This window comes from Hypanus sabinus, chromosome 3, assembly GCF_030144855.1.
Source record: "Hypanus sabinus isolate sHypSab1 chromosome 3, sHypSab1.hap1, whole genome shotgun sequence".
Taxonomy (NCBI): Eukaryota; Metazoa; Chordata; class Chondrichthyes; order Myliobatiformes; family Dasyatidae; genus Hypanus; species Hypanus sabinus.
Genome location: NC_082708.1, coordinates 50,049,469 through 50,075,736, shown reverse-complemented (window position 1 = coordinate 50,075,736; position 26,268 = coordinate 50,049,469). Strand labels below are relative to the sequence as shown.

Sequence of the window (26,268 nt, the reverse complement as noted above, 5' to 3'; positions counted from 1 at the left end):
GGACCAGGAATAAGAGACAATATTTATTTATCCAAAAACTTTGGTATAATGAAAAGTCAAGATGTATCTGTAGAGCCCAACATTACAACTTTTAGTTTCAAAAGTATACCATTTAAAAAAAAAAGTGGCACACTTTTTCTTAAAACCTTTGGACCTAATATAGAACACGATTCAAATTCAGTCTCCGCCTTCACCCTCTCTGCTTCCAAAAATACAATGGGAGAAAATTTAACTATAAATTGAGTAGGTTTCACCCAAAACACATGCGTAACCCACATTCAGCCCAATTCCAGCTTTAACTTTTGCTTAGTTTGGATATAAAAGAACATATAGCACAACGTATAATAGGTGAAGCTTCTGGAAGTCAGTTCATAATTTATTCACACCAACATAGCTAATCATCATGTATGTTTACAGAACCTTAACATGCACAATGAGTTACCTTCAAAACAGTAGATTCTGTTTTCAAAACAGTCTATTCACTACCTTGGGAAATCCTAAAGGATACAACATGTGACATGCAATCTCTATTTTACAAGGCATAACAGAATGCTCATCTTAACTGAAGATCATCTGTTCCAGGATATACTTTACAGGTTCCTACTGTAATCATTGGAACAACTGCTGTACATTAGAAATATGTGTTGTGCATCTTGAACAATACTGGTGCATTGCAGTTATTTGCATAACAGGAATTCTTCCTCACAGAATTCACAAATCATTAAACAAAAATATGAGATACTGAAAATTTACTCTTCACAGAATTTATGTGGAAAAAATGAAGTAACTAAACAAAATGTATTGTGTTTCAACTCATTTGTTGACACATTCACAGATGACACTGCTTCAAGTTACAGAAATTTGCAAGATGGATGGTTTTCTAGGAATGCAACACCTATAGCAATTATACGGAAATCAGCAAAACAATGCCAAATTATGAAAGGTATCTAGCTTTTGACAGAAACCATGTTTTTCAAATTCTATTCTACAGCACCATCTGGAGATATTACAGCAGTAACTTCATGCATCAGCAGGTTCAAATAAATTAGCATCTCCATTCAAATTGTAGTCAAATCTAGCATCAATACTTACAAGTTAATCAGTTAACACAAAAAACTACCATAATATACAAAGCTATTTAGTAGAAAGACTGACAGTGAAGATCTTAGAATCTCAATATTAGATTGTCTCTAGCTAAATACTTAGTTACTACTATCCCCTCATTTTAATCGCAGGACTGAATTGGCAGAGCAGTAGGACGAGCAGTATAAAAATGATGGAATAAATTTAAGTTTGCAAATAAACAAAGATCAAGATAGATAGATAAATAGACAGATACTTTATTCATCCCCAAGGGGAAATTCAACATTTTTCCAGTGTCCCATACACTTATTGTAGCAAAACTAATTACATACAGTATTTAACTCAGTATAAATATGATATGCATCTAAAATCACCCTCCCAAAAAGCATTAATAAATAGCTTTTAAAAAGTTCTTAAATAGTTTACTAAAGTGCATTGAGTGGTAACTTAAGCTCAGTCCTAACCCCTGCACTTTAACATGTCTTGCCCTGGTGGTTGAATTGTAGAGCCGAATGGCGTTGGAGAGGGGTCCTTCTTAATGCTGGGCCAGCACGCCACCACAAATTAAATAAGCTGGTAAGAAACTGTTAGGCAAGTCTTTTGTCCCAATTAAGTGGCATAATATCCAAAATTTAAAACAAATAATATCTTAATTAGTTTTTGTTCTTTCAGAGTTGTCCCAAATAAGCAGCTGCCCTGATTAACTGTTGACTAGTTAGCCAGAATCCAAAACTCTTGCCATTAAAAGAAACTCCATTATTCACATTAATGAAAAGATAAATTGCATCTGGAATTTGAAAATCAAGAAGTATTCCATTAATCACACTTCACTGAAAACTAATTATTACTGTTTAGATTAAAAAGTAAACTCTACCAGAATTGTGGGTCACTTAACATTCTTTAACTTTTTTTTAAGATTAGTCATTATTACTTACCTTGTCAATCAAGATACCAGTTAAAAGGGCCATCTTCTATTCTCCATCTCCCAATTAAACCAAAAGAAAACTAAACCATAAATCAGCCTAATAATCCAACCAATAATCCATACCTCCCCTTATCCCAAAACTAACCCCATTGTAAATTCCGAGATTTCCATTGGTCAGGGTCAACTATGGATATTACGTCCTAGCTGTCCAGATGCACAGCCCAGGGCAAGACAATATGGAGAGCAAGCTGTTGCCTATGTCGCAAGCTCCCCCTCTCCACATATCTGATGAATCCAAATGATTGACAGAGACCGATGCAGTTTGGCACCAGCAGCATTGAAAGAGTCATCAGTCAACATTGAACTCAACATAGGACTGCCTTAGGGACTCCAGTTCTGGATTCCTACCTCCCCCCCACCCCCCCCCATGAGGGTTTACTCCCAAAGTTTTCCCCATGAGTGGGTAATCCACAAGGCAGCTGAGGTTTGAGATCAGAGTTTTCCTCCTTCTAGGTGAGCTCCCAACCACAGCTGATGAGCCCCATCTGCCCAAGGCGATTGGTTTTATGGTGCCAATAACCTGCCTTTGCCTCTTCTGTTGGCAGAAACAGTTTCACCAGGCTTAGTAGCCAAGTCATGCATGAAAGCCAGGAGCTGGACTTGGTTGTTAGAGGGTATTTAAGGCATAGGCCACTGAGAGCATTTAAGAGGTAGTGGGAGCTTATTTCCATTATCAGCTCCAGCTAAAACAACCTTAAGGAACATTGTAAATAATACCATGAGAAAATGCTGAGTGACACAGGGTCAGAGTCCATTGCTAGAGACCAGTATGCTTACTGCTACCTGACTTGGCAAGCATCCCGATGTGTCACACTTAAATTAGCACAACTCAATGACAAGATTCCCCAGCATGTCTAATATTAGAGTGTAGTTGGGATATTCCAAGCAAATGTGGTTGCATTTGTGATAAATACTGACAGTTCCGTACAGAATTCCAAACACTTCCAAGCAAATTCTAACTAGAAAATATCACAACAATACAAACAAAAACTCAAATAGACCAAACATTAGAAAATACACTGACAATATTGTACATTATCTGCAGCAAATAGCAAACAAGAGAAAATCTGGAATGCTGGAAATCAGAGCAACACACACAAAATGCGGAGGGACTCAGCAGGCCAGGTAGCATCTATGGAAATAAGTACAGTCGCCTGGCTTGCTGAGTCCCTCCGCATTTTGTGTGTGTTGCAGCAAATAGGTTTGTTTTTAAAGTTGTGAATTTAAAAATCAAGTCCATTAATACACTCAATTGGACTTGAGGCTTCCATTTTCAGCTGCCAATTATCTTGTTCAACATTACAAATGCCAACATTCTAATAACTCATTACATCTCACTTAAGATTGAAAAAGTTGTTCAATTTTATATATTGCTCTTCCATTCCATCCTCCCCCCAAGCTTAGTCTACCCAAAGAATTCCATCTACAAGATTGCTTTTCCACCCACTTAACTTATTAACTTAAAAACTTAGTTGGTCCAAAAAGCCAACATCCCTTTATTAACACCCTTTTATTTTGATGTGCATGAGAAAGCAGTCAGCAGCTATAATACACTGCCTTCAGGAGTGGAGGAAATGAATTCACTGACATTTGATAATTGTCTGAATGAGTTCTTGAATCACCCAAGTATATAAGGATATAGATGAAGCGATGGACAATGGAATGAATATGGATAAACAAGTTTATTCTTTCGTAAACATGAAATGTGAAAGACAAGCCAATACCAGCACTCAATGAGGAGCATATAAAGGAATCTTATAGTTTTAAAGAGGGATTGTTTAAATGTTGAAGATTTCAAACTTGAAACCAAACATTTCTAAGCTTCCCCCTTACTGTATAAACAGAGGCGAAGAATTTTGAGCAAACATACTGCTTTTGGGAGACAATTTACTTATTTAAATAAGATGAGCAAATGCCTCAGATTTTCCTCCATTTTAGGATTAAACTTGGTTAAAGTCAAATTAAATATAAATTATACACAATTTTTACAAGAAAAAATTAAAACAATTAAGTTCATTTTAACAAAGTTGATCAAAATGGTCGGTGTTGATAAATTGTAGTGAATAGGGTTTTCCTGGTTAGTTCAGGAACCAAATGGTTTAAGGCTTGAAGCTGTTCTTGAACGTGATGGTGTGGGACTTTTGTACCTCCTGCCCGATGGTATCCATCAAAAGATGGTATGACACGAATGGAAGGTATCTTTGATGAATGGATGTTCATTCTTGAGACAGTATCTCCTGAAGTTAAGTGTACAATTGCAGACGAAGGTAGAGGTCCAAGTCTTGAAACTTGATGATGAGCTTGGATAGGATGACTGTTTTGAACGCCAAGCTGTAATTGATAAACTGCAGCTTAATGTATGTGTCACAATTGCCCAGCTGTTGAGGGCGTTGTGAAGAGCCAGAGAAATTACATTTGCTGTTGACCTGTTGTGGCAGTAAGCAAATTGTGCAGATCCAGGTCATCTGAGGCAGAAGGTGATTTGCACCATAACCAATTTCTCATTTCATTATGATTGATTTAAGGGCCACTGGACTGTAGGTCACCATACTCTTCTTGGGCATAGATGACTTTCTGAGGTATGTGGGAACCTCAGATCACAGAAGTGAGAGACTGAATGTGTCTGTAAATTCAACAGCAAGCAGATCCACACAGACCTGTAGTACTTGGCCTGGTATGCCATTATTTCGATCCTGTGCAGTAGCTCTCCCCGTACCAGACAGTGATGTAGCCAGTTAGAATGCTCTCCACAGTATATGTGTAAAAATTTACAAATGTCTTTGATGACATTAAAAATCTCAAACTCTAATGAAATATAGCCACTGTCGTGCCTTCTTTGCAGCTGCATTAATATGTTGGGCCCAGGATACAGCCTCAGAGGTGTTGACACCCAGGAACCTGAAATTCCTCACTCTTTCTACTTCTGATCCCCCTTTGAAGACTGGTGTGTGTTCCCTCATCTTACCCTTGCTGAAGTCCACAATAAGTTCTTTGGTCTTACTGACTTTGAGTGCAAGGTTGTTGTCACAACACAACTAAACTAGCTGATATATCTCACTCCTGTACAATCTCTCATCACCATCCGAATTTCTGCCAACAATAGTCGAGTCATCAGCAAATTTATATATGGCCTGTGAGCTGTGCCTAGCCTCACAGTCATGGGTGTTGAGAGAGTAGAGCATTGGGTTCAGCACATATCCCTGAGGAGCACCAGTGTTAATTGTTTTCAGAGCCCTAACAGGCACTTCATTAGGGCCTTTTGTCTTGCGAGTGTTCATCCTCTTAAAGACAGTCTTACATCATCCTCCGAGACAGAGATCACATGGTCACTGGGTGCTGCAGGGATCCTCAAAACTTTAGGGTTATTCTACCTTTCAAAGCATGCATAAAAGGTGTTGAGCTCATATGGGAATAAGTATGACTGCCATTCATGGTGGTAGGTTTCGCTTTGTAGGAAGTAATGGCCTGTAAACCCTGCCAGGGTTAATGTGTATCCAGTTCTGCATCCAACCTCATTCAGAATTGTTGCTTTGCTCTTGAGATAGCTCTCTGCAAGTCGCTTCAGGTTTTCTAGTATAGTCCTCAGTCGCCAGACTTGAATGCACAGATCTAGCCCTCAGTAGAGGACAAACCTCCCGGTTCATCCAAGTCTTTTGATTTGGGTATGTACAGCAAATTCTCATAGGCACACACTCATCCACATAGGTTTTAATGACTTAATAGGCAAGGAATTCTTTTGAGCAAAGAAAGCTTAAGGGGACCATACTGAGTCTTATCAAATCATAAGTGGCAAGATGAATGATCATAGTTTTTGTCCCAAGTAGGGGAGTCTAAATCTTTGAGTTTGAGTTTAAGGTGGGAAGAGAAAGATTTAAATTGGAGCTGAGGGCTAGCTTTCTCCATACAGAGGTGATGGGTATATGGAACAAGCTACCAACGGATGTGGTAGAGGTGGGTACAATTACAATGTTTATAAGACATTTAAACAGATACATGAATGGAAAAAGCATAAATGGATATAGTTCAAATGGTAGGAAGTGGGACTAAGGCCAGTAAGCAACTTGGTTGGCATGCACAAGTTAGCTCGAAGGACCTGTTTCCATTGACATTCCATTCCATTAACCCTATGACATGGAGTAGCAAGAGTTTGATAAAATACACCTATAGAACTAAAAAAATGGACAGCTTAGATAGTGTCTGTAGAGAGTGAAAATCAGTTGTTATAAAGGTTATTCATTCAAATTTTTTCTTTCTGCAGAGGTACTATCTCAACTAGAAAGGCTTTTCTTGTGTTCAAATTTCCTCCTTAGTTACTTCTACTAATTCTTCCTCTAACCCGTTGCCATATGAAATGTGTTCCTCTAATGCTCCTTAAGGCTTTAAACCCAAGATCAATATTTCATGCCTTGCATATTGTAGGCAGTCACAGAGCTTACAGGAAGCAAGACATCTAATCTTAGTGAATTATGTAACAGTGCAGGCACAAAGGTTTTATCTTGAAATATTCAAAATTGTATTTAATTGAAATTAGTAACATTCTGTACATTTCTGAGCATGGCAAGGTTGAGAATTGGATTTAAGAATGATTTGCTCAAATGAATTGTTTGTAATGTACCAATGGAAAGGCAAAAGGAGTGCAGTCATCCATTGCACAGTTGGATATGACTAAAGCAGACAGGAGTGTATTAAATAATGCACTATCCTGTGTCCTGACGTTCAGTTCCACTCATTTGCCTTATCAATGAAAGTCAACTATTGATCATGTCCATGTATTAATATATATGCCAATTTTAATATGAAGAGATTAAACCGTTGATAGTTTACTTGTTCCTGTGTGCATACCCAAGTATATTCCTTCAGTATTCACTGTTGTCAGAGAGCTAAAGAACCAATAAGGGTCAGAGCATTGCAGCGTCAGTAAGTACATGAAAAGGCAAACAGCTCTGCAAGCTGAGAGTGTTGTAAGTCCCAATGGAAGCACAAATAACTTGAGAAAAACAGCTCCCCAACATTCATCAGACAGTGGAACAGATGTACTCAGCATCTAATTCCTCAACTTGACTATCAATATTTGAGGACAAGAGATCCATGTTTACTCATAGAACAAGTGCCTTATCAATTGTGAACATGAACAAGTAATCTTCAAACCCAATCTGTTCTTATGATGATACACAAATCAAATTGTCCTAGTTAGACTCCAATAAATATTAGATGTTATGCTATAAGTACAAAAAACTGTAAACCAAATAAAGTAAAACAGAAGAGAATGAATGTACAGGGAATCTCATTTCATTTTCTTCAGCAATCTGATTAAATGTTACATTACACTGTACATTACAAATGTGGCATTGGGTCTTTTGCAGATTTGCCTAATATTAATTATGCTTGCCTATTTGCACCCCAACCATAACTAAAAGCAGAACCTTAAAATTAAGGGCAGTGTAACACAGAAAATGAAAAATAGAAAAATCGGTTAAACTCAAAAGTTCAGATATAAACAAGTCTACTGTTAAAAAAAACCACACACCTTCACTGAGTAAAAATGAACCATTTTGCCAGTTCTAGATCAAAATAAATGCTGGAAATAAAATATTTCCAGTGTATTTAACTCTGTCCTGTTAGATATTCTCTTTAAAATTCAGAAATCAAATAGTTTCTACCAGTTCGGAAACAAGCCTAAATTTACCTCTGCTCCAAGGCTCAGGCAGATAATCCCATCCTCAAATGGTGAATGAGTATCAATGTGAGGTGGAATTCCTGACCGAAAGTGCAAAAGAAAACACAAATATTAGTGTTGCTCGATTTAAAAAAAATCAAAATTAAATCACATATCCTGTATTATACACAACACATTTTCTTTTTCTTTAGCCAGGCACTCATTGAAGATAGTCTGCTTTCACTCGATTGTTATGCTGTTAGGAAGATTCCTATGGAGGAAAATCTATAGACTGCCAGAAATAGAGTAGGACGTGGCAGGACAATGAGCTGTTTGCGAGGTTCTCTGTGCTTTCTACATGCTCCTGAAAAGACCTGGTGTTTTCTGACTTCTTGTACACACTTTCTCTATTTTTAATTATTGCAAGAGAGGAGTTCTATGCTAATGCTACACTCCCTCCCTCTCACCCCTGCACAATCCCTCAAGAAGATTTTGAGCAATTCTCTATCCTCCTTTAAATGTCCAAATGTAATGGAGGATGGAATCCATGATTTCAGATCATGCCTCAAGCTTGTTGATTCGGTCAACTGGTGTTAAAAGTGTTGATGCTGGGAATGTCAATTTTGGAAAATATTGACAATGGTCTGCTTATTGTATTGACCTGCTTATTCGGTAAAAACATCAATAATAAATCTTTAGTGGCTTGAGATTCCTGTTGTCAATAGCACCCCTGACTGAAGCACACCAGGAATCAGGTTTGCCCTGTAGACCATGAGCTTAGTTCCTGATCTTACATCCTGACCTTCAAACTACAGCTCAACAAGGCGGGAGAGATGGATTCCCATATGACTGCAGATTTGCTCTACTCCAGTGGTGATTTTGTTGGAGGTGAACAATATGGCAAGGAGGATCAAGAAGTGGGTTTGAGTAAGAGTACAGGCTTGCTTGCCCTGTGCTCAATGGGATTAAATCGGTGCTGAATTCTTTAGTAACACGATTTATCACAGAGTAGGCACAGATGAATTTTCAGTGGCAACCAAATTTCAAAAGGATCTCTTATCTCTTGACATTCAAACAATTTTGACTTTTACACTTGCACTTTTACAATGTTACTTTATGTGGGAACTGTCATATAGTGAGGCAGCTTTTGAGGACAACCTCTATTATGACTTCCTATGCAGCAGGTAGCAGAGAGATTCCTCCATAAATACTGCAATTGGATGAGTCTAATTTTGTGAAGGTGACGAAACTTAATAAATTAACCCCAATACCAATGGAGTATAATCCCAAAATAAGAATCCCTGAAATATTGTGTGGAATACCAATGTATATTTATTTTTATTTTTCTAATGATTTTAAAAACATCCAAAATTTTTTAAATATACATGTGTACAAAGTAGAAAAATCATGACCACTGCAATATGAATTAAGCACACAATTGCATGGACAGAGTTTAGGAGGACGATGGTGCCTAGCAGCAACTCCTTTGCTCGCATCTTAAGAAACAGCTCTATTTCTATCTTCGATATCTCTTTTTTTCCTTTCCTTAAGGTCTTTTGAACACCTTAACCTAGAGTTACAGGCAGACTTCTTTTCTTTGCAGAAATGGGACCTGATCTCGGGACCTCAAAACCAGCCGCTTTTCGATATGCCAAGGATGCGGCCAGGCAGACTAACGCGCCTTCTTGTGGCTCTGAAGGCGGGGGATTCGAGGCAGGTGCTGCCGCCTAATGCATCGTGGGAGACGGAAGTTCAAAAGCAGCGAGCTATCTACTGGCTGTGTGCCCAGAGACCCGAGTTCTTTGGGCACAGAGCTTGTAAAAAGCAACGCAACAGATTTGTAATACCAGAAATCAGTGAGTTGCTTTGTTATGTCTCCCCCTCGCTGTGAAATGGAGACATCTCTTTTTCCCTTATTAGGGAGAAAGAGTCGGTGGTATGTCGAATACTAGGTGAATGAGTAGTCTTTGGGGTACCGCAAGTCTGTGTCTTTATTCACGCTTTGCTGCACGCTTGAGTGCACGGTGGACGATGCCGATGCTTTTTTTACTGGTGGGGAGGGCGTTGCTTTGCTGCTGCTTGTGCATGGGTGGGAGGGGGCTTTGTGGTTCTAATGTTTAACTGTCATTTATTCTTTGGGGCACTCCTCTGTGGAGGTGTGCAAAGAAAAAGAATTTCAGGATGTATATTGTATACATTTCTCTGACATTACCTATTGAAACAATTTAAAGTTAACAAAACTGATGTTTAGCTACCAAGAGTTTCTCTCAGCCCAAGCTTTTTCCATTTACCTAGCTCATGCATTCAATAACAGCACAAAGTACAATATGAAGTAGATTTATGCACTATATTTCACCTTGTCCAGGTTCATACTGATTTATCGTCAGCTGATCAGGTTTGAATTTCACATAGCCTTTTTCCAATGATTCCTCCAAAATGCCATCGCAAATTTCAGGAAGACCTGATATTAAAAAGAGACAAAAATGATCAAAGTGCATGAATACTAGCAACTACGCACAACAAGAGAACACACCAAATGCTGAAAATGAGGCCGAAGGCAACGAGGATCATTGGGCAGGAATGGGAAAAAGTGTGGGATTCTATTGCTTCCATGCCACTGAGTTAAGGAAACCCGAGTTATGTAGGGGGGCGGGGGGCAGCAGTTCTAGAAAATAGGCAGTATCTCATTTCTTGAAGCCATGCCAACAGTGTCACCTGTATTCAGTTTTAATGTCAGGAAGCTGAATCAGGAACCTCATGGTCTACCTGGCAGAAGTAATTCCCTCTCCTGTATACCAATAACAGAAGGTAGACAACTCAAGATACTGGAGAAGCATTACCAAAGCTGTATTTGTAAAATCCAAATTTTACAAAGGGCAAGCTGTAAGAATTAATGGATGCACTCCGGTTTTATCCTTATCATCATGAATTGTCCATTTCTGAAATTTCAATAGATCTTCTGTTTTAAAGCCTATTAACTTAACTGCAAATTCAAAACCGCAAGAGATAAACATACACTCTTTCACTCTACTTACAATATATAACTGGCCAGTTAACTTTAATTTGTATTTACAAAAAGGCCCACTCCAAAAGCTGATGTAGATTTCCTTGTAATAGTAATTTAACATGGTCCTAGAATGCATCCTAAGATTTTTGAAGAAAGTATGGAAGGAAGGTTTGAGGGACCAAGAGCCTTTCAGTGCTCTTTGAATATGAGGTTAGTGCAGAGGATTGGAGAGCAAGTGGAACATTTGTTGATTGTCATGTGTACTAAGATATAGTGAAAAGCTGCACTCTGCACATCATCAATCCAGATCATTTCACCACATCAGAGCATTGAGATAGCAATAACAATGTAAAATGAAGTATTATAGTTAGGGTCAGTGCAGTGCAGGCAGACAATAAGAACCAGTCTGGCCATTCACCTGTGACCTCTCTCATTAATAAAGCATTCTCACCCACAGAATTGCCGCTCACTGGTTGCATTTCGTTTTTCACACCATTCTCTGCTGTGCACGAAAATATCAGATCAGCAAATTCTGAGATGCTCAAATCACCCCATCTAGCATCAACAATCATTCCATGGACAAAGTCACTTAGATCACATTTCTTATCCATTCTGATGTTTGGTTTGAACAACAACTGAACCTTGAATTGCTGCCACTGATTAGATGTTTGCATTAACAAGGTGTACAGGTGTAAAGTTTTTTCTGAGTGAGTATAATATTGAGGATAAAGTAGTTAATCAAGCTGCATTTAATGGGAATCGCTGGGGGGGGGGGGCAATGTTCAATTGGGTTAAGGACTTTTTAAACGGGAGAACTATTCAGGTGAAGACAGGATCAGAGCTATCAAGCCAGTATGTTGTAGAAAATGGGATGCCTCAGGGGAGTGTGGTGAGTCCAACTTTATTCTCCATTTTGATAAATGATATATTCGTAAATATACCAACGGACGTGGGGAGGTCATTTGCAGACGATGGGGCTTTGTGGAAAAGAGGGAGAAATATTGAACATATAGTTATGAAAATGCAAGATGGAATTAATCAAGCTGAAGAATGGGGGACAAAGTGGGGTGTTAAATTTTCAGTAGAGAAGTCGAAAACCATGTTCTTTACAAAGAAAAAGCTCAGGGGACTTAATCTGACTCTGTATGGAAATAACCTGGAGAGAGTTGAAAGTTTTTGGGAGTGCACTTTGACTTGAGATTAACATGGAGAGAACATGTTAGATATGTAGTTGCTAAATGTAATAAATGTCATGAGGTGTCTTGCTGGTTTGGAATGGGTTGCTGATTTTGCATCACTTAAGTATATTTATGTAGCACTAATAAGGTCAAGATTAGATTATGGAAGTATTGTATACGGGTCAGCAGCAAAATCTGTGTTAACAGAACTGAATATCGTACAAGCTCGGGCTCTAAGGGTGCGCTTGGGAGCGGTTAGAACTTCCCCAGTGTGTGCACTTCAAGTTGAAGCAAACGAAATGCCATTGGGGCTGCGACGTAAACAGCTGGAGGCCAATTACTGGATTAATTTAAGTAGGCATGGTGATAGCCATCCTACAAAAAGGGTGTTGGACACATGCTGGGAGAAGGAAAGGACACAAAAAGAAAGTTGTGGCTGGACAGGAGACCAAACAGCAAAAGATATGGGTGTACATGATAAAGAGTTTTGTGGCCTGTCAGACCTTTCTGGGTATTAGAAAATTCCTCTGTAGATTTGGAATTGCTTAAGATTAAATGCAGTAATAAAAGGGCTGATATACTCAGTGAATATCATAGGTAAAGGGAATGTAAATATAAAGACGTACAGATTTTTACGGATGGATCAAAGGATCCAGAAATGGGTGCAACAGGGTCTGCAATTGTTGTGCCAAGTTATCAAGTGGAAATTAGCAAGAGAATGCCGGATTGCTTGAGTGTTTATGCAGTTGAAATGTTTGCCATATTATTAGCACTAGAATGGAGTGAGCAGGTTGATTGTAGTAATATTGTGATATGCAGCGATTCTATATCGGCCCTTGCAAGCATCAAGGCGGGTACAGCTAGAGGACACCAGGATCTGCTTTATGAAATCCTGTTTGCAAATTCAAGACTGGCTAGACAAGGCAAAAATATCGCATTCATGTAGGTTCCAGCACATTCGGGTATTATGGGGAATGAGACAGCAGATAAGCTGGCAAAAGCAGCAGTCAAAAAAGGATCTGTAGAGGTCAATATTAAACTATCAAAATCAGAGGGGAAGAGCATAGTGTGGAGAAGGATAAATCAACAGTGGCAGCAGCATTGGGATACAGCAATAAAAGGAAGACATTTACATTCCATTCAGAAGACAGTAGATAAGGGAAGGAGTAGGGGAGTAAAGCGGAAGGAGCAAGTAATTATAAATAGACTGAGAATTGGGCACAGCAACCTTAATGGTAATCTGGCCATCATAAATAAACATCTGACAAGTTTCTGAGATCTATGTCAGGGGACTGAAACAGTACATATCCTTATTTCATGCAGGAAACTTGCACAGGAAAGACAACAAATGCTACAACAATTACACAAAATAGGACTGGTAGAGAACAGTGTTAAAGGTTTATTGAAATGTGGGGAGAATGATCAGGGGAGGAAATGGTTGTTTAGTTTTTTTAAGGGCGATGGGACTGGAAAGAAGACTTTAGACAGTCAAGTGAATGGACAATGAGAGACAGTAAATCCTGAAGATGGCAGTAATGCAACAGTGTGGATGCCAACTACCATTAAAACTCAAGGAAGAAGAAGATAAAGTAGTTAACATGGTGTATGAGAACCTCCATAGGACTTTGTAATGGTTGATAAAGGTATATACTATTCTGACCAGCATAAATATAGGGAAATTATGCTGAACCTTTATAAAACACAGGTCCAATCTCAAGTGGAGAGCTGTTTTCAGTTCTGGTCACCTAATTATAGAAAATGTGAAGCCAGTAAAGAGGATCCACAAGAAATTCACAGAATAGCTCCTTGTATGAGGGACCAGTCACAAAACAGGTAAGAGGGGTTGAGAACATTTTCATTGAATAGGTGTTGGTGGTGGTGGAGGGCAATGGATAGTATTTGATAAAGGTATATCAAATATAGGAAGAGGTTTACCCTTTGGTAAACAAGTAATAGACAAGAAGTGCTAGCACAAAATAAAGTGAAAAGGAAAACTAACTATGCTAGGAGAATGACCAACTGGAATAGCATTGATTGAACATCAAGCAAAAAGGAATCCATCTGGGGCGGGGGGACCAAAGCACCAGGGAAAAACCCACAAGACGGGGAGAACATGCAAACTCAAAGCATAGGCCAAGATTGATGCTGGGTCACTGGTGTCGAGACAATCCAACACCTCCAGTGAAAACACTAACACTGCAATATGCAAGTAACAGAACAAAGGGATAGGGGAGGGTTTGAAGAAAATCTAGATTAGCAGCATAGGAACAGGCCCTTTAGCCCACCATGGTGTGCTCAACTAGTTAGGTTAATGAGACCTAATTAAACTAATTCCCTTCAGCCTCCACAATATCCATATCCCTCCATTCCCTTCATATCTTTGTGCCTACCTATTTGCCTCTACTACCATGACTGGCAGTTCATTCCAGGCAGCAACAACTGCTTGTAAACGGAAAAAAATGCCCATCACTTCTCTTTTCAATTTATCCCCTTTCACCTTAAATGCATGTCCTCTAGTATTCAGTATTTCAACCCTTTGAGAAAAGATACCAGCTATCCATCTACACCTCTCATCCATCAGGTCTCTCCTCAGCCTTCACTGCTCCAAAAAAAAACCCTAGCTGTCCAATCTCTCCGCATTGCACCTATCCACTAATCCAGGCAGCATCCTGGTAAATATTTTCTACACCCTCTCCAAAGTCTCCTCATCCTTTTTATAGTGGCGATACTCTAGATGTAGCCCAAAATGAATTTTATAAAGTTATCAACATAACTCCTGACTCTGAAACTCAGTGCCTAAACTAACAAAGACAAATATGTCATACGCCTTCTTTACTACCCTATCAACCAGCATTGTCACTTTCCAAGCAGAAACACAAATGCAGAATTCGCAAGGGATTAGTTTGAGGTGAGCACTTTTGCAACTCAGTTTTTTTTTAAGCAAAATGCATGTTATAGAACTCAATTATGTTTATCAAAAGTATTTTTAAAAAGTCAGTCAAAACTAAGAAACGTGGAAAATTGTACATATATCATTACAGAAAGTGTTGATAACACTTGTGTTCCAAATACTTATTGCATCACATCCAGAAATATATGGTCTAAAGTACCTCCTAGTAGAGGCTTATCTTTGTCTATGTTGTTGTTGTCGTAGCAGAACTCATATCCAAAGTGCTTTACTTTTCGATGTTTCAAAGACTTCTGGACTATGAAAAGAAGAAAAAATGTACAAAAATACTTTAGAAGATTGCCTACAATGTTCTAACATCACTTTTTTTACATAAAAATGTATAAATAAATAATTCCAGACTCAGGATTTGAAATACACAAGCTTCTGGTGCCTATGTGTAAAACTAAATGAAAATCAGTTACCAAAATGGCAAAAATTAGATGCCAATAGGCAAATTACACCACTGTACCTTCACTGCATTCAGAATGGTACTACAACTTATTTCCATAACTATGCTATTACAGTTAAAGATATGAACAGAAATTCATGCATGCCTTGATAGTAGAACAGATCCCAATGAAGACAAAACAAAAAAAACTTACTGAAGAACACAGCCTCAGTGTCTATCGAACTGCTGTTGTGTCAGGTTGATACCCTGAATCACGACTGCAGAGTGTCCACTTGAAACATCACAGGTGCTACTCAACCCACTGAGTTCCTCTTCCCCATGTTTTGCTCACCATTTTCTTTTGAGTCTGTACTTCCATCTGCAAATGCCAGAAGTCTTTTCTCATAATCAGGAGAAATAACCTCTTCAATCACCAGAAGGCCTGGTGGTAGGCTCAAAGGAGAACTTCCTTCGCTAACAACTTTTAAAAAAATCAAAAGTTTTGTTATTTTACAAACAAATGTTTAAGTTACCATAAACAACGATATCTTTCTTTGTTCATTCTTATTATTAACACTCATTTCTAACATATAATTAGATCATATTCCAGGATTACTGGATATTTCCAAACACTAAACCTTCAAAGTATCCTTAAAGCTGGGAAAGATAGAAGTGATACCCAATAATAATAAGCAAACACTTGATAACACAACTAGCTAGGTTTTCAAATTAACACCAAATACATCTGGAATGTAATTGACTGGTATTTGTAATTTGTTAGATATGCTTAACTTCACAACACAAAGAATTCAGAACTGAATGCTGTTCTATTGTACACATGGAAGGCAAAATTTTCTCTACCAAATAATTTATCAACTGATTTTTCTACCACTACTTTTGAGGCCAGATTATACTTATGCAAGACTTAAATGGAGTATTGCTGCAAAATCTACACTACATTTGAGGAATCAGGGTTAGATTATTACCAATTGGTTCACTGTTCCTGGGGGGTGGGGGAGGACAGAAGAAATCATTTTAGACCCATTTGGCTTTACATAAATTTGTACTGAGGTAGATCAGCACAAAACTGAACCTTTAAACAATAGCAAAAAATGCTGCAAGAATTTAGTGAACAGCATCTGTGGAAAGCAAAATCAGATGATGTTTTAAGTTAATAAACTTACTCAGAAATGAGCATGGAAGACATCATGTAATCTTTAATATTGTTGGAACAAGGTTTATCGTCTTTAAAGAGAAATTCATGATAGGTGGAAGGGCGAAGAGTCTGCAGAAGGACTTAGATTAGGAGAATGGGCAAAGGGGCAGATGGAATGCAGTGTAGGGAAGTGCATGGTCATGCACTTCGAAGTATATTCTTTATCAAAGTGTGTATACTGTATGCAACCTTGATGTTTTGTGGTTGCCTGTAAGGAGACAAAGAAACCCAACAGAATGCACAAAAAGTTTGTCAAACACCCTGTGCAAAACAAAAGAACAAATCATGCAGACGCACAGGCTACAGGCAAGGATCGGGCTGGCTCTGCTCGCTGCTCCGTGACATTATTTGGCTCTGCGCAGAACTGAGACTGAGATGTGGCCTGCTCCAGGTGCTCCAGGTTTCGTGTCTGTGGACTTGCTTTAGTTCTGAATGCTATTTGCTTACTCTTATCATTTGCACAATTTGTTTTTTTTCCTCTCGGTACATAGGGTGCTTGGTTTTTTTTTTGGGGGGGGGTGTTCTCTTTGGATTTCTTTGTTTTGTGGCTGCCTGTAAGGAGATGAATCTCTAAGTTGTATAATGTATACATGCTTTGATAATAAGTGTACTTTGAAAAAGTAAGCGAATAACATTCAGAACTTAAGTTCACAGCCGCAAAGCCAATCATCACTGCAGCTGGTCCTTGAGCTTGTTAGTCACAGACCACAGCCTCACTTCAGCGCAAAGCCGAGTAAACCTTACCGAGCAGCGAGTTGAACAATGACCAAACACCTCACTGGACTACTTTCTAAACGGGGAGGAAATTCAACTATCAGAGGTGCAAAGGAGCTTTGGAGTCCTCGTACAGGATTCCCTAAAGTTTAATTTGCAGGTTCAGCCGGTGGCAAGGAAGGCAATCGCAAAATTAGCATTCATTTTGAAAGGACTAGAATATAAAAACAAGAATATAACCGCACTTGGAGAATCCTGAGCAGTTTTGGGCCCCTTATCTAAGAAAGGATGTGCTGGCATGGAGGGGGTCCAGAGAAGTTTCACAAGAGTGACCCCAGAAAGGAAAGAATTAATGTATGAGGAGTGTTTGATGACTCTGATCCTGTTTAGAATTGGGGGAGAGGGGTAGTAATCTCATTGAAACCTATCGAATATTGAAAGGCCTAGATAAAGTGGATATGGAGAGGTGGTTTCCTATAGTGAGGGAAGGCCTCAGAACAGAGGAACGTCCATTCAGAACAGAGGCAAGGAGGAATTTATTTAGCTAGCGGGCGATGAATCTGTGGAATTCATTACCACATACAGCTGTGGAGGACAAGTCATTGGGTATATCTACAGCAGAGGTTGATAGGTTCTTGATTTTGATATTTTGATCTGCAGCGGAGGTTGATAGGAGTCAAAGAATATGGGGAGAAGACAGCAGAATGGGTTTATGGTGATTTCTGAATCAGCCATGAAGGAATGTTAGAGCAGACTTGAAGGCCAAATGGCTTACTTCTGCTCTCGTGTCTCATGATCTTATAAGGAAACTAAAATGATTTACCTTTAAAAATGTCAACACTCAAGATCGTAAAATGGAAATGAACTTGCCTTTCTCTACAAAATTCACATACAGAGTAATAGGTTGGGTACTTCCATCAGTCTTCAAGACTTGTCCATTAAGATGATCATGAGCCTTCTTGGCTTCTTGAATTGTACTATATGTTGCCAATGCATGTGGTTTATTAGGAGACATCAACAGGGTTTCCACTGTCCCAAACACCTGTAGTACTTCAAGTAGTTGCTGGCGACTGACACCATTGCCCAAACCACCATTGGCTATGACCAAGTGCTAAAGGATATAACACCAGTGATAAAAAAATCCACACATTTCAAGCAAAACAATTTAAATGAGAAAAATTATAGACCAATTTAAAATTAAGACAATTTTTCCAACAACATGACCATTGAATTAAACTTTTGCTATCCTACAAAAACTGCAAGGGTAGGCCCATAATTGTTTACCATAGGCTATAAATTAGAATTGCGTATTTATAATTTGCTGCAGAATACTACAAATTATTACCTCATTATTTTCCCAAAAAAAACATCATTTAATCATCAAAACCAGGTATGAGGACTTGTATAGTAAAATAAATAGAAGGTAAATCGGTAAGTGAGACGGATGAATAGTCAAAGATCAAAAACAGGGATGTAGGGAATGAAGGAAATGGGGATTATGAAGTTACAGCAGCAAAGTTCCTTTTAATTTATTTTTTACTGCTATGTGGACATTGCTCTGAGCAGAATTTTTCTTTTTACATGGCCTGAAAACTGCGGGACTTTAAATGTTTTTTTTTAATAATATGCACAAACTACAACACACAGCGTAAGTAACCAATGTCTGCAGTCAAAAAAAAAACTAACAGGTACAGTGGCAAAAATAAAACGTTTTGACTAGATGGTGTTGGCGTTCAGCGGTCCAGCAGTTTATTAACAATGAACTACCAGCTTCCGTTCCGTTTATTGTTACAATTTATAAGTATTATAACTTTAAACACTGACAAGGTAAATACATTGAAGCTCTAAAATGTTTAAAAGCAAAGATTGTAGTAAATTTATTATTTATTAAATGTATGGATTATATTCATTATTACAATTACAGGTTATTTCAATTATATTAACAGAAATTTTAAATTTACATTAACATTATATAGAAGAAAGTTCAAACTGCGTGACCACAAAGGGAATGTGCGCAGGAACATCTCCGTTACTACGTGGCCACACAACCTAAGAGGAACAGTGGAAGCCAGTATAACTTTAACTTAAGCAGCCTAAAAGAATGAAGTGGTAGCTATTAATCAGCTAGTTTCGCGGAAGGAACTTTTAGAGTTCAGCGTGGATGTGAATCGCCTTTTATTCTTAACCCATATTAATAATTAGGATTCAGAACAGTTAAAGTCGCAGATGACACTCAACTTTCAGGAAAGGGCAGAGATCGGCAACATTGCACACACGTTAATCACTATCCCAACCCTCCAACTATTTTCGATTGGATGCTTTAAGTATCAGAAAGTTTCCGAAGACCACCAGCAGAAGAAATAAACTTACTTCAGTCGGACCCGACACGGTTGCAATACCGTCGTGCCTCAAGAGAACATGTTGCGCTCTCACTTGTTTCCTCAGTAATTTCTTCTGCCCTTTGGATAACTTGACGTTTCCGTGGCTGAGGGCTGCCATGTCAATGCAGTCACCGGCCCACCCTCAGTGCTTGCTCGGTACCCGCACTGACGGACACAGAGTCGCCGTTCCCCATTTCCGGTGCTCTTCGCCTGTACTTCCGTCGCAGCCTCTGCCATGGTAACAGCGTCACTCGCCGGCTGACTGAAGTAGTGGCGAACGCCCGAGCCCGCTGGCGGAGGCTCCGTCTGTGAAGGTGGGTGAGGGTCCGCCGTGGGGAGGGGAAGAGAAGAGAAGGAGAGAGGGGAAAGCTGGAGGCGGGTGACCTGCATCTTCCCCCGGACCTCAGCGCAGTCCAAACACCTGCGGGTGTGCGGAATCTTGCCCCCGAGTGCGGCTGAACCCTGGAGACAAAATGAGGGGTGGTCGGTTGTTTATTTCCCCACTGCACCGTGCAGAGATCCAATCCCCTCCTGCGGCGTCCGGTGTATGAACCCATCTCATCCGTCATTCCTGGATTTTATTGAAAGATTGGCAAGTTGATTCAAACATTTGAATTTAATATGAACATTCCTCTCCCAGGCTGACTGCAGAAACATTCTGCGGCCACTCCCCCACACCCCTAGTGTACGTGCCTCCCCTCCCCGATTCTTCAGCGAGATGCAGCTAATGGAGTCGGACGCAGCACCGGACAGCATCATTTAACGTGGTCCAGGCAGTAACCGCATCATTGTGTCCAGTGGGGGAGGGGTCAGCCTGCCGATTGCAATTTACCGTATTTTTTTAAAAAATTATCGGAATTGATACATAGGCATCGAAGAAAAATATGCCGGTTATACGGTCTGCGACATATAATTCGATTGTTCTTTGAAAGTGCTGTATGAAGCTATATTTTCTATAGATTTATTTAATTTTTAAAACCTTGACGACTAGGCGTACAGGATTTTTGTACCGCCTATCGCCCTGGAAATAAAACTGAATCTGTAATTCAGGTATTTTTGATCATTTAAGATGAATAGTGTCACTGCCTCAATATTGTCACGTTTAGTTACTCCCGTGTCATTTAGGGTGCGTATTGGACATAATTGCATGAGTTTAAGGCCGTTTCATTTAATTCATTGTAAACCAAGCATAATATTACTGTTGATATGCTTTTGGGTGATATAATTGTTAAATTAATACGATGCGTCAAGATTGAAGCTGAGAGCTGTGAGGTAGTGTTAAGGCCATTTTAATTAAGAGCTCGGGTTGCCTTCATTGAAGCTGCAGCGATGTGAACAACATGGTTTCAGCATTCCTTTATAAAATATTTCAGAATCAGAGTCAAGGAAAAGCTGAAGAGTAAAGCCTGCTCATTTCTCAAAATTGGTATTAACTTACCTAACTCATTCAAAATCCCAAGAAAGTGCGGTAGTTATTCCTCTGAAATAATAATTATTTAGTTGAAATACTAGTTATACACACATCTGCAACTGTGCTAATTAGCATTTTATACGTGCTGTTTTAGAATTTGTACGCTTACAGAATAAATATGCAAGGGCAGCATGGTATCATAACGGTTGGTACAGTGCTTTACAGCACTAGTGATCAAGGTTCAGTTCCCACCGCTGTCTGTAAGGTGTTTGTCCTTCTCCCCATGACCATGTGGGTTTCCTCCAAGTGCTCTGATTTTCCTCCCACATTCATAAGACTTGTGTGTTAGAGTTAGTAAGTTTTGGGCAAGCAATATCAGTGCAAGAGGCATGAGGACATTGGCAGGCTGCCCAGACACCTTTGGGCTGTTGTTCATTGATGCAAAACAATACTTTTCATTGTAGGTTTCAATCTATGTGTGACAAATAAAGCTAATCTTTAGAATCTCTTCTCTCATTGTTGTGCTTTTCCCAACCATGTGGTATCCCAATGTCATTTCAACCAAAATAAACATATACACAAATGTCAACTTGTACAAATAAATTCATACATTCTCCCATGACAATAAAGGAGACAAATGTTGTCTTATCAGTTCTTTCAATTTTGAGCAATACTTGTATTAGCAATTGTATAAGTGCACCTATTTTTAAAAGAAAACTTGCTGAAAATGGACTGAAAGTTTAAAAATAGTGCTGTTTTGTTTTTAAATTTACTGTATGTTACAGTCCATCCTGTGTCTGTTATTGGAATCAGATTCTCATCACTGAATTATAAGTGTGTTTATTTCAATGGTCTTGATCCATTTCCAAGAAGTCTAAATTCATTGCAGAAAATAGGCTCTGAATTAGTTAGCTCACTTGGTGGTGGTCATGTCTGTGCTAATTGATGCTCATAAATAAGGCTGAAATATTGCTATGAAAGGGAAACCCCTCTTGAGCTGAAGTGAAAACTTCAGGAAAAAATTGTCTTGGATTCTCTATGGAGAATGCTTGAGTCAACAAAACAAAGAAAATCATTCGTTTTGTAAGAGACATGATAGGATGAGAAAAAAGTTTTATATATATATATATATATATATATGGCTTTTTCAATCTTAAGGTATCCTTTACTAATCAAGTGGTTCCACACACTGGGATGCAATCATATTTAATTGAAAATTTGAATGTCAAAAGAAATCTACTAGCAAATGTACAAAGACATCAATCCACAGATGTATGTCATATAATGTGTAAAGTAAATGTGACTTTAATCTTGCATTTGGGAAAACATTATAAACAGCCTAATTCTTTGTGAAAAATTATAGTAGTCTGAGTTCACTGTGATATTCAAAAGGGAAAAAAAACAAAGTAGCTACGCTGATTCTTAATTCTCAAGTCTGGTCAGATTAACTTCCATGCAAGTAAGATGTTGGATGTCCATTCAAAATAACTAGCAGGAGCTGTAGATAAGATAAAGGTAGAAAATCTTAAAAAGTAGCAAATCGTCTGTGACCTCTTAGGTCACAATTGAAAGCTGTGCAGAAAAGGTGACTTTGTTAAATTAGATCACAGATCAACTATGAGTAGTGAAATTGGCTGAAAAGGCTATATATCTTGCTGAGTTTCTATGATGTATTTCTTGTGATGATTGAACTTGCAGAATGAGCAGAGAATTATTGCTGCAATTAGTAATTGGTATGTTTTCCTCCTCAATTGTATTCCTGTCCCATTTCCTCTGTGCTGAAGAAGTGATACAGCTGCAAGCATTTGAGTTCCCAGTTCCTTATCCAAACTGACCTTTTGAGTGTCCTCAGGTTAATTAGTTAAATTGGCATCAAAGTTGACCCAAATCCTATTGCTGTTCAGCTTTGAGATGAATTTCAGTAAGGATTACTAAATAACTGAAAAGAGTAAGAACTTGGGTTTTTTTTCTCCATCTCCCTAATCAAAAGACAGTGAGGCCAGTTGTGTAATGTGGCTATTGGTAGGTAACTTGAAGACTGGGATGTGATGTGGGAATGCTTGTAAGGGATGGCTCTGTCAAAGGGGCAGATACACAGTGGGTCCAGTAACTCTGTAAATCTATAATTTGGTGTAGAAAACGGGGTATCGTCAAAGAATGATAATTTCAGAAGTACTTGACAAGAGCCTATTGGATAATTGAAGGTATTGACTGTATTGGCAATAATTCCTTCAAATTTGATATACAGACTCTGGCAAATGTTTAAACCTCAAAAAGTTTGTTTGAAAAAGTGTTTTGGTTTGAACTGTGTAAAGTAAGTTTACAATTGTGGCTAAGAGTTGTCAAAAGCTCCAAGAGTTAGAGTAGAGTCTTCTGGTTTTGCAGAGAGAAAATAAATGTGATATTAAAATTAATGTTTTTTTCATTGTCCTTACACATATGCCCTTATTCCTTTTTATGTAAGGTTTATATGTGGTCATCGGCATGAAATAGTGTATGGCGAGCAACTTGGTTGCAGTTGGGAAGCTACATAATGAGACCTCCAGGGTCTCAAAGATGAGTTGGGAAGTGGGACATGCCATTTAAGCTTCTGATAATACAGAAAGAGAAGAGCAAAAAATTGGCTGAAAGGATTGTGTAAAGTTCAAACACAGAAGTATAAGAATATATACATTCTTACAAAAAAACTGACATTTACTAAAATATATTCATTTAATATTACTAGTAAAATTCAAAATACATTTTCAATATAGTTATAAGTTCTTAAATATTAGTTAATAGGTTCTTGATAATAAATGTTTCTTGGCTTGGTCCAATCTCTCAGTTTTTACTGTTTGACTGCAGGATGTTGGTCCAATTGTGTTGGTACTTTTACTGTACATGTCTATGGCGTTTTCTCAAGTTTGCCTTGAGAAAAATAACTGGAAAATGTGAGTTGCAGAGAATCTGCTACAGCAGAAAGCCTGGAGCTCAAAGAACACTGAAAATAGGTAAGCTACACACCATTTTTTTAAAAATATAAAACTCTTGTGTCTGATACCTTTTTCAACTGAGGAAAGAGATGCAATTCAATTTCAGATATTTGTTTTGAAAAGCATTTTTGAACTTGTCCTGCACCGTTTTACAATGCAGAGAAAGTTAAAAGTGCTGTTGCCTACCGCCAAAAGAGGACTCTCATTTCAATACTGAAATTATCCATCTTATCCATTTGAACCCTATTCATTATTTTATTTAAACTAGCTTTTAAATATGAAGTATTCTGTGGTGATCTAATATATATTTTAAGATAATTTGTTCTAGATTGGATGTTACATGCTTCTGTATAACTAATAGAAATTCTAATCTATAGATCCAACGAATATGCTGAAACAAGTTGGAAGGTGACTATTGTCTGCATAAATGAGGATATTCAACTGTAGGTAGAGGAAACTAGATGTGGGCTTGGTACACATTTTCGTGCAAATTTGTGATTGGTTTTCAAACTTTTAAAAGTGCCACTTGTCCTTGCCTACAGATTTGACTTCTTTCCTTCTAAGTGCTGGTGTACTTAAGCAGTCCCATCTGATTTCTTATTTCAAGGTCCACAAGCTGCTTCTTAGAAAGATTGTTTGGCACTGACAAAATTATGTGCCATATTTTGAGGAGGGATAATTTGTCCTTTTGACATTTCCTTAACATTGTAAAAATGTTATGATAAAGCTATCTATCTATTACAAATTAAGCATTTGCAATGATGGTAACCAACAAAATACTGTGGAGAAACATTATTTCAGTTATCATGTAATTGGCAAAATCCAGCCTGGGCCCATCATCTTAAATTGCCACATCTGATTGTATTGTATTCCTTCCCTTAGATGTGAAGAACATTCAGAAACATTCAGTGTGTTTTTTTAAAAAAAGAAGAAAATAGTTTTATAATGAACAATTAATAAACTTTAAAATGGCCAAAATAGCAATTACACTGTAATTTAAGCATATTTAAAAAGATTAAGCTATGTTAATGAAAATGGATCAATAGGTTGGGAGTAATGAACAATTTCATTAATCTATCTGCTTTCAATTTATGGATTATTGAAATATCAGTAAAAATAGATCCCCAATTGTTGACCAGGGCCGGTTGATGACAGATTGCACAGTTCTGGTCAGAAAGTCAAGGAGCCTAGTTCCTTCAATGAAAGATTTGTAGAAGGTTTAAAACAACTGTCCAGATGTTGTCCATAAAAATTAATTTAAGAATGCACTTTACATCAATTATAGGGATTACCCATAAAGCTTACAATGACATTACTATTATTAATAGCGCCTTATTTTAAAAAGAAATCTGTATGTTAAAAAAATTGTTTTCTCTTGTTTGTCTGTCAAAGGAGGTCCAATGATAATCTTGATCCAGAAGAAAATATTCAAAGTAAATATTATTGTCAGAGTACACATATGTCACCACATACCACACTGAGATTTATTTTCCTGCAGCCAAATCTAGAATAGTAACTACAACAGGATCAATGAAAGATCAGGTAGAGTGCAGAAGACAACAAACTGTGCAAATGCAGATATAAATAAATAGTGATAAATAATGGGAACATGAAATAATAACATGAAGAGTCTTTAAAGTGAAATCATTGGTTGTGGGAAGTGAATATAGTTGGCCCCTTTTGTTCAAGAGCCTGATGGTTGAGGGGTAATAACTGTTCTTGAACCTGGTGGTGTGAGTCCTGAGGCTCTGTACCTGATGGCAACAGCAAGAAATGGACATGGCCTGGGTAGTGACAATCTCTGATGATGGATGCTGCTTTTCTATGGCAATGTTTCACGTAGATGTGCTCAGTGGTTGGGAGGGCTTTATCTGTGATGTACTGAGCTGAATCCATCACCTTTTGTAGGAATTTTCCATTCAAAGGCATTGGTGTTTCCATACTAGGCTGCGATGCCAGTTAATACACTCTCCACCTCTGTAGAAATTTGTGCACGTTCTTGATGTCATGCTGAATTCCTGCAGACTCCAAAGGAAGTAAAGGCACTGTCGTGCTTTCTTCATAATTGCACTTACATGCTGGGTCCAGGACAGGTCCTCTGAAATAGTGACATCCAGGAATTTGGTTTCTAACCCTCTCCACCTCTGAACCTCCAATAAGGACTAACCCGTGGATCTCTGGTTTTCCTCTCTTGAAGTCTACAACCATTTCCTTGGTCTTGCTGACATTGACTGAGAGGTCGTTGTTATGACACTACTCAGCCAAATTTTCAATCTCCCTCCCGTACACTGATTCATCACCATCTTTGATACAGCCCACAATAGTGG

The 26,268-nt window shown here is 38.3% G+C and overlaps 2 protein-coding genes across 4 annotated transcripts in view; one reads left to right on the top strand and one right to left on the bottom strand.

The window, feature by feature from the left end:
- alkbh8 (alkB homolog 8, tRNA methyltransferase) overlaps window positions 1-19,781 on the bottom strand; it is a 35,876-nt gene extending 16,095 nt beyond the window's left edge. The window contains exons 1-6 of the mRNA XM_059964304.1: window positions 19,548-19,781; window positions 18,048-18,288; window positions 15,600-15,728; window positions 15,020-15,115; window positions 10,081-10,185; window positions 7,755-7,825 (exon numbers count right to left, since the gene is read on the bottom strand). Coding sequence (XP_059820287.1) covers window positions 7,755-7,825; window positions 10,081-10,185; window positions 15,020-15,115; window positions 15,600-15,728; window positions 18,048-18,288; window positions 19,548-19,676 — 771 coding nt within the window. The 5' untranslated portion in view covers window positions 19,677-19,781. The remainder of the gene's footprint in view (window positions 1-7,754; window positions 7,826-10,080; window positions 10,186-15,019; window positions 15,116-15,599; window positions 15,729-18,047; window positions 18,289-19,547) is intronic.
- elmod1 (ELMO/CED-12 domain containing 1) overlaps window positions 19,746-26,268 on the top strand; it is a 45,086-nt gene continuing 38,563 nt past the window's right edge. For 2 of the 3 annotated variants that reach the window (XM_059964306.1, XM_059964305.1), the window contains exons 1-2: window positions 19,746-19,872; window positions 23,814-23,959. In XM_059964306.1, the coding sequence (XP_059820289.1) occupies window positions 23,815-23,959 (145 nt within the window). In that variant the 5' untranslated portion in view covers window positions 19,746-19,872; window position 23,814. Of the gene's footprint in view, window positions 19,873-23,813; window positions 23,960-26,268 lie in introns of those variants that run through there. The other variant, XM_059964307.1, reaches the window with a different exon arrangement.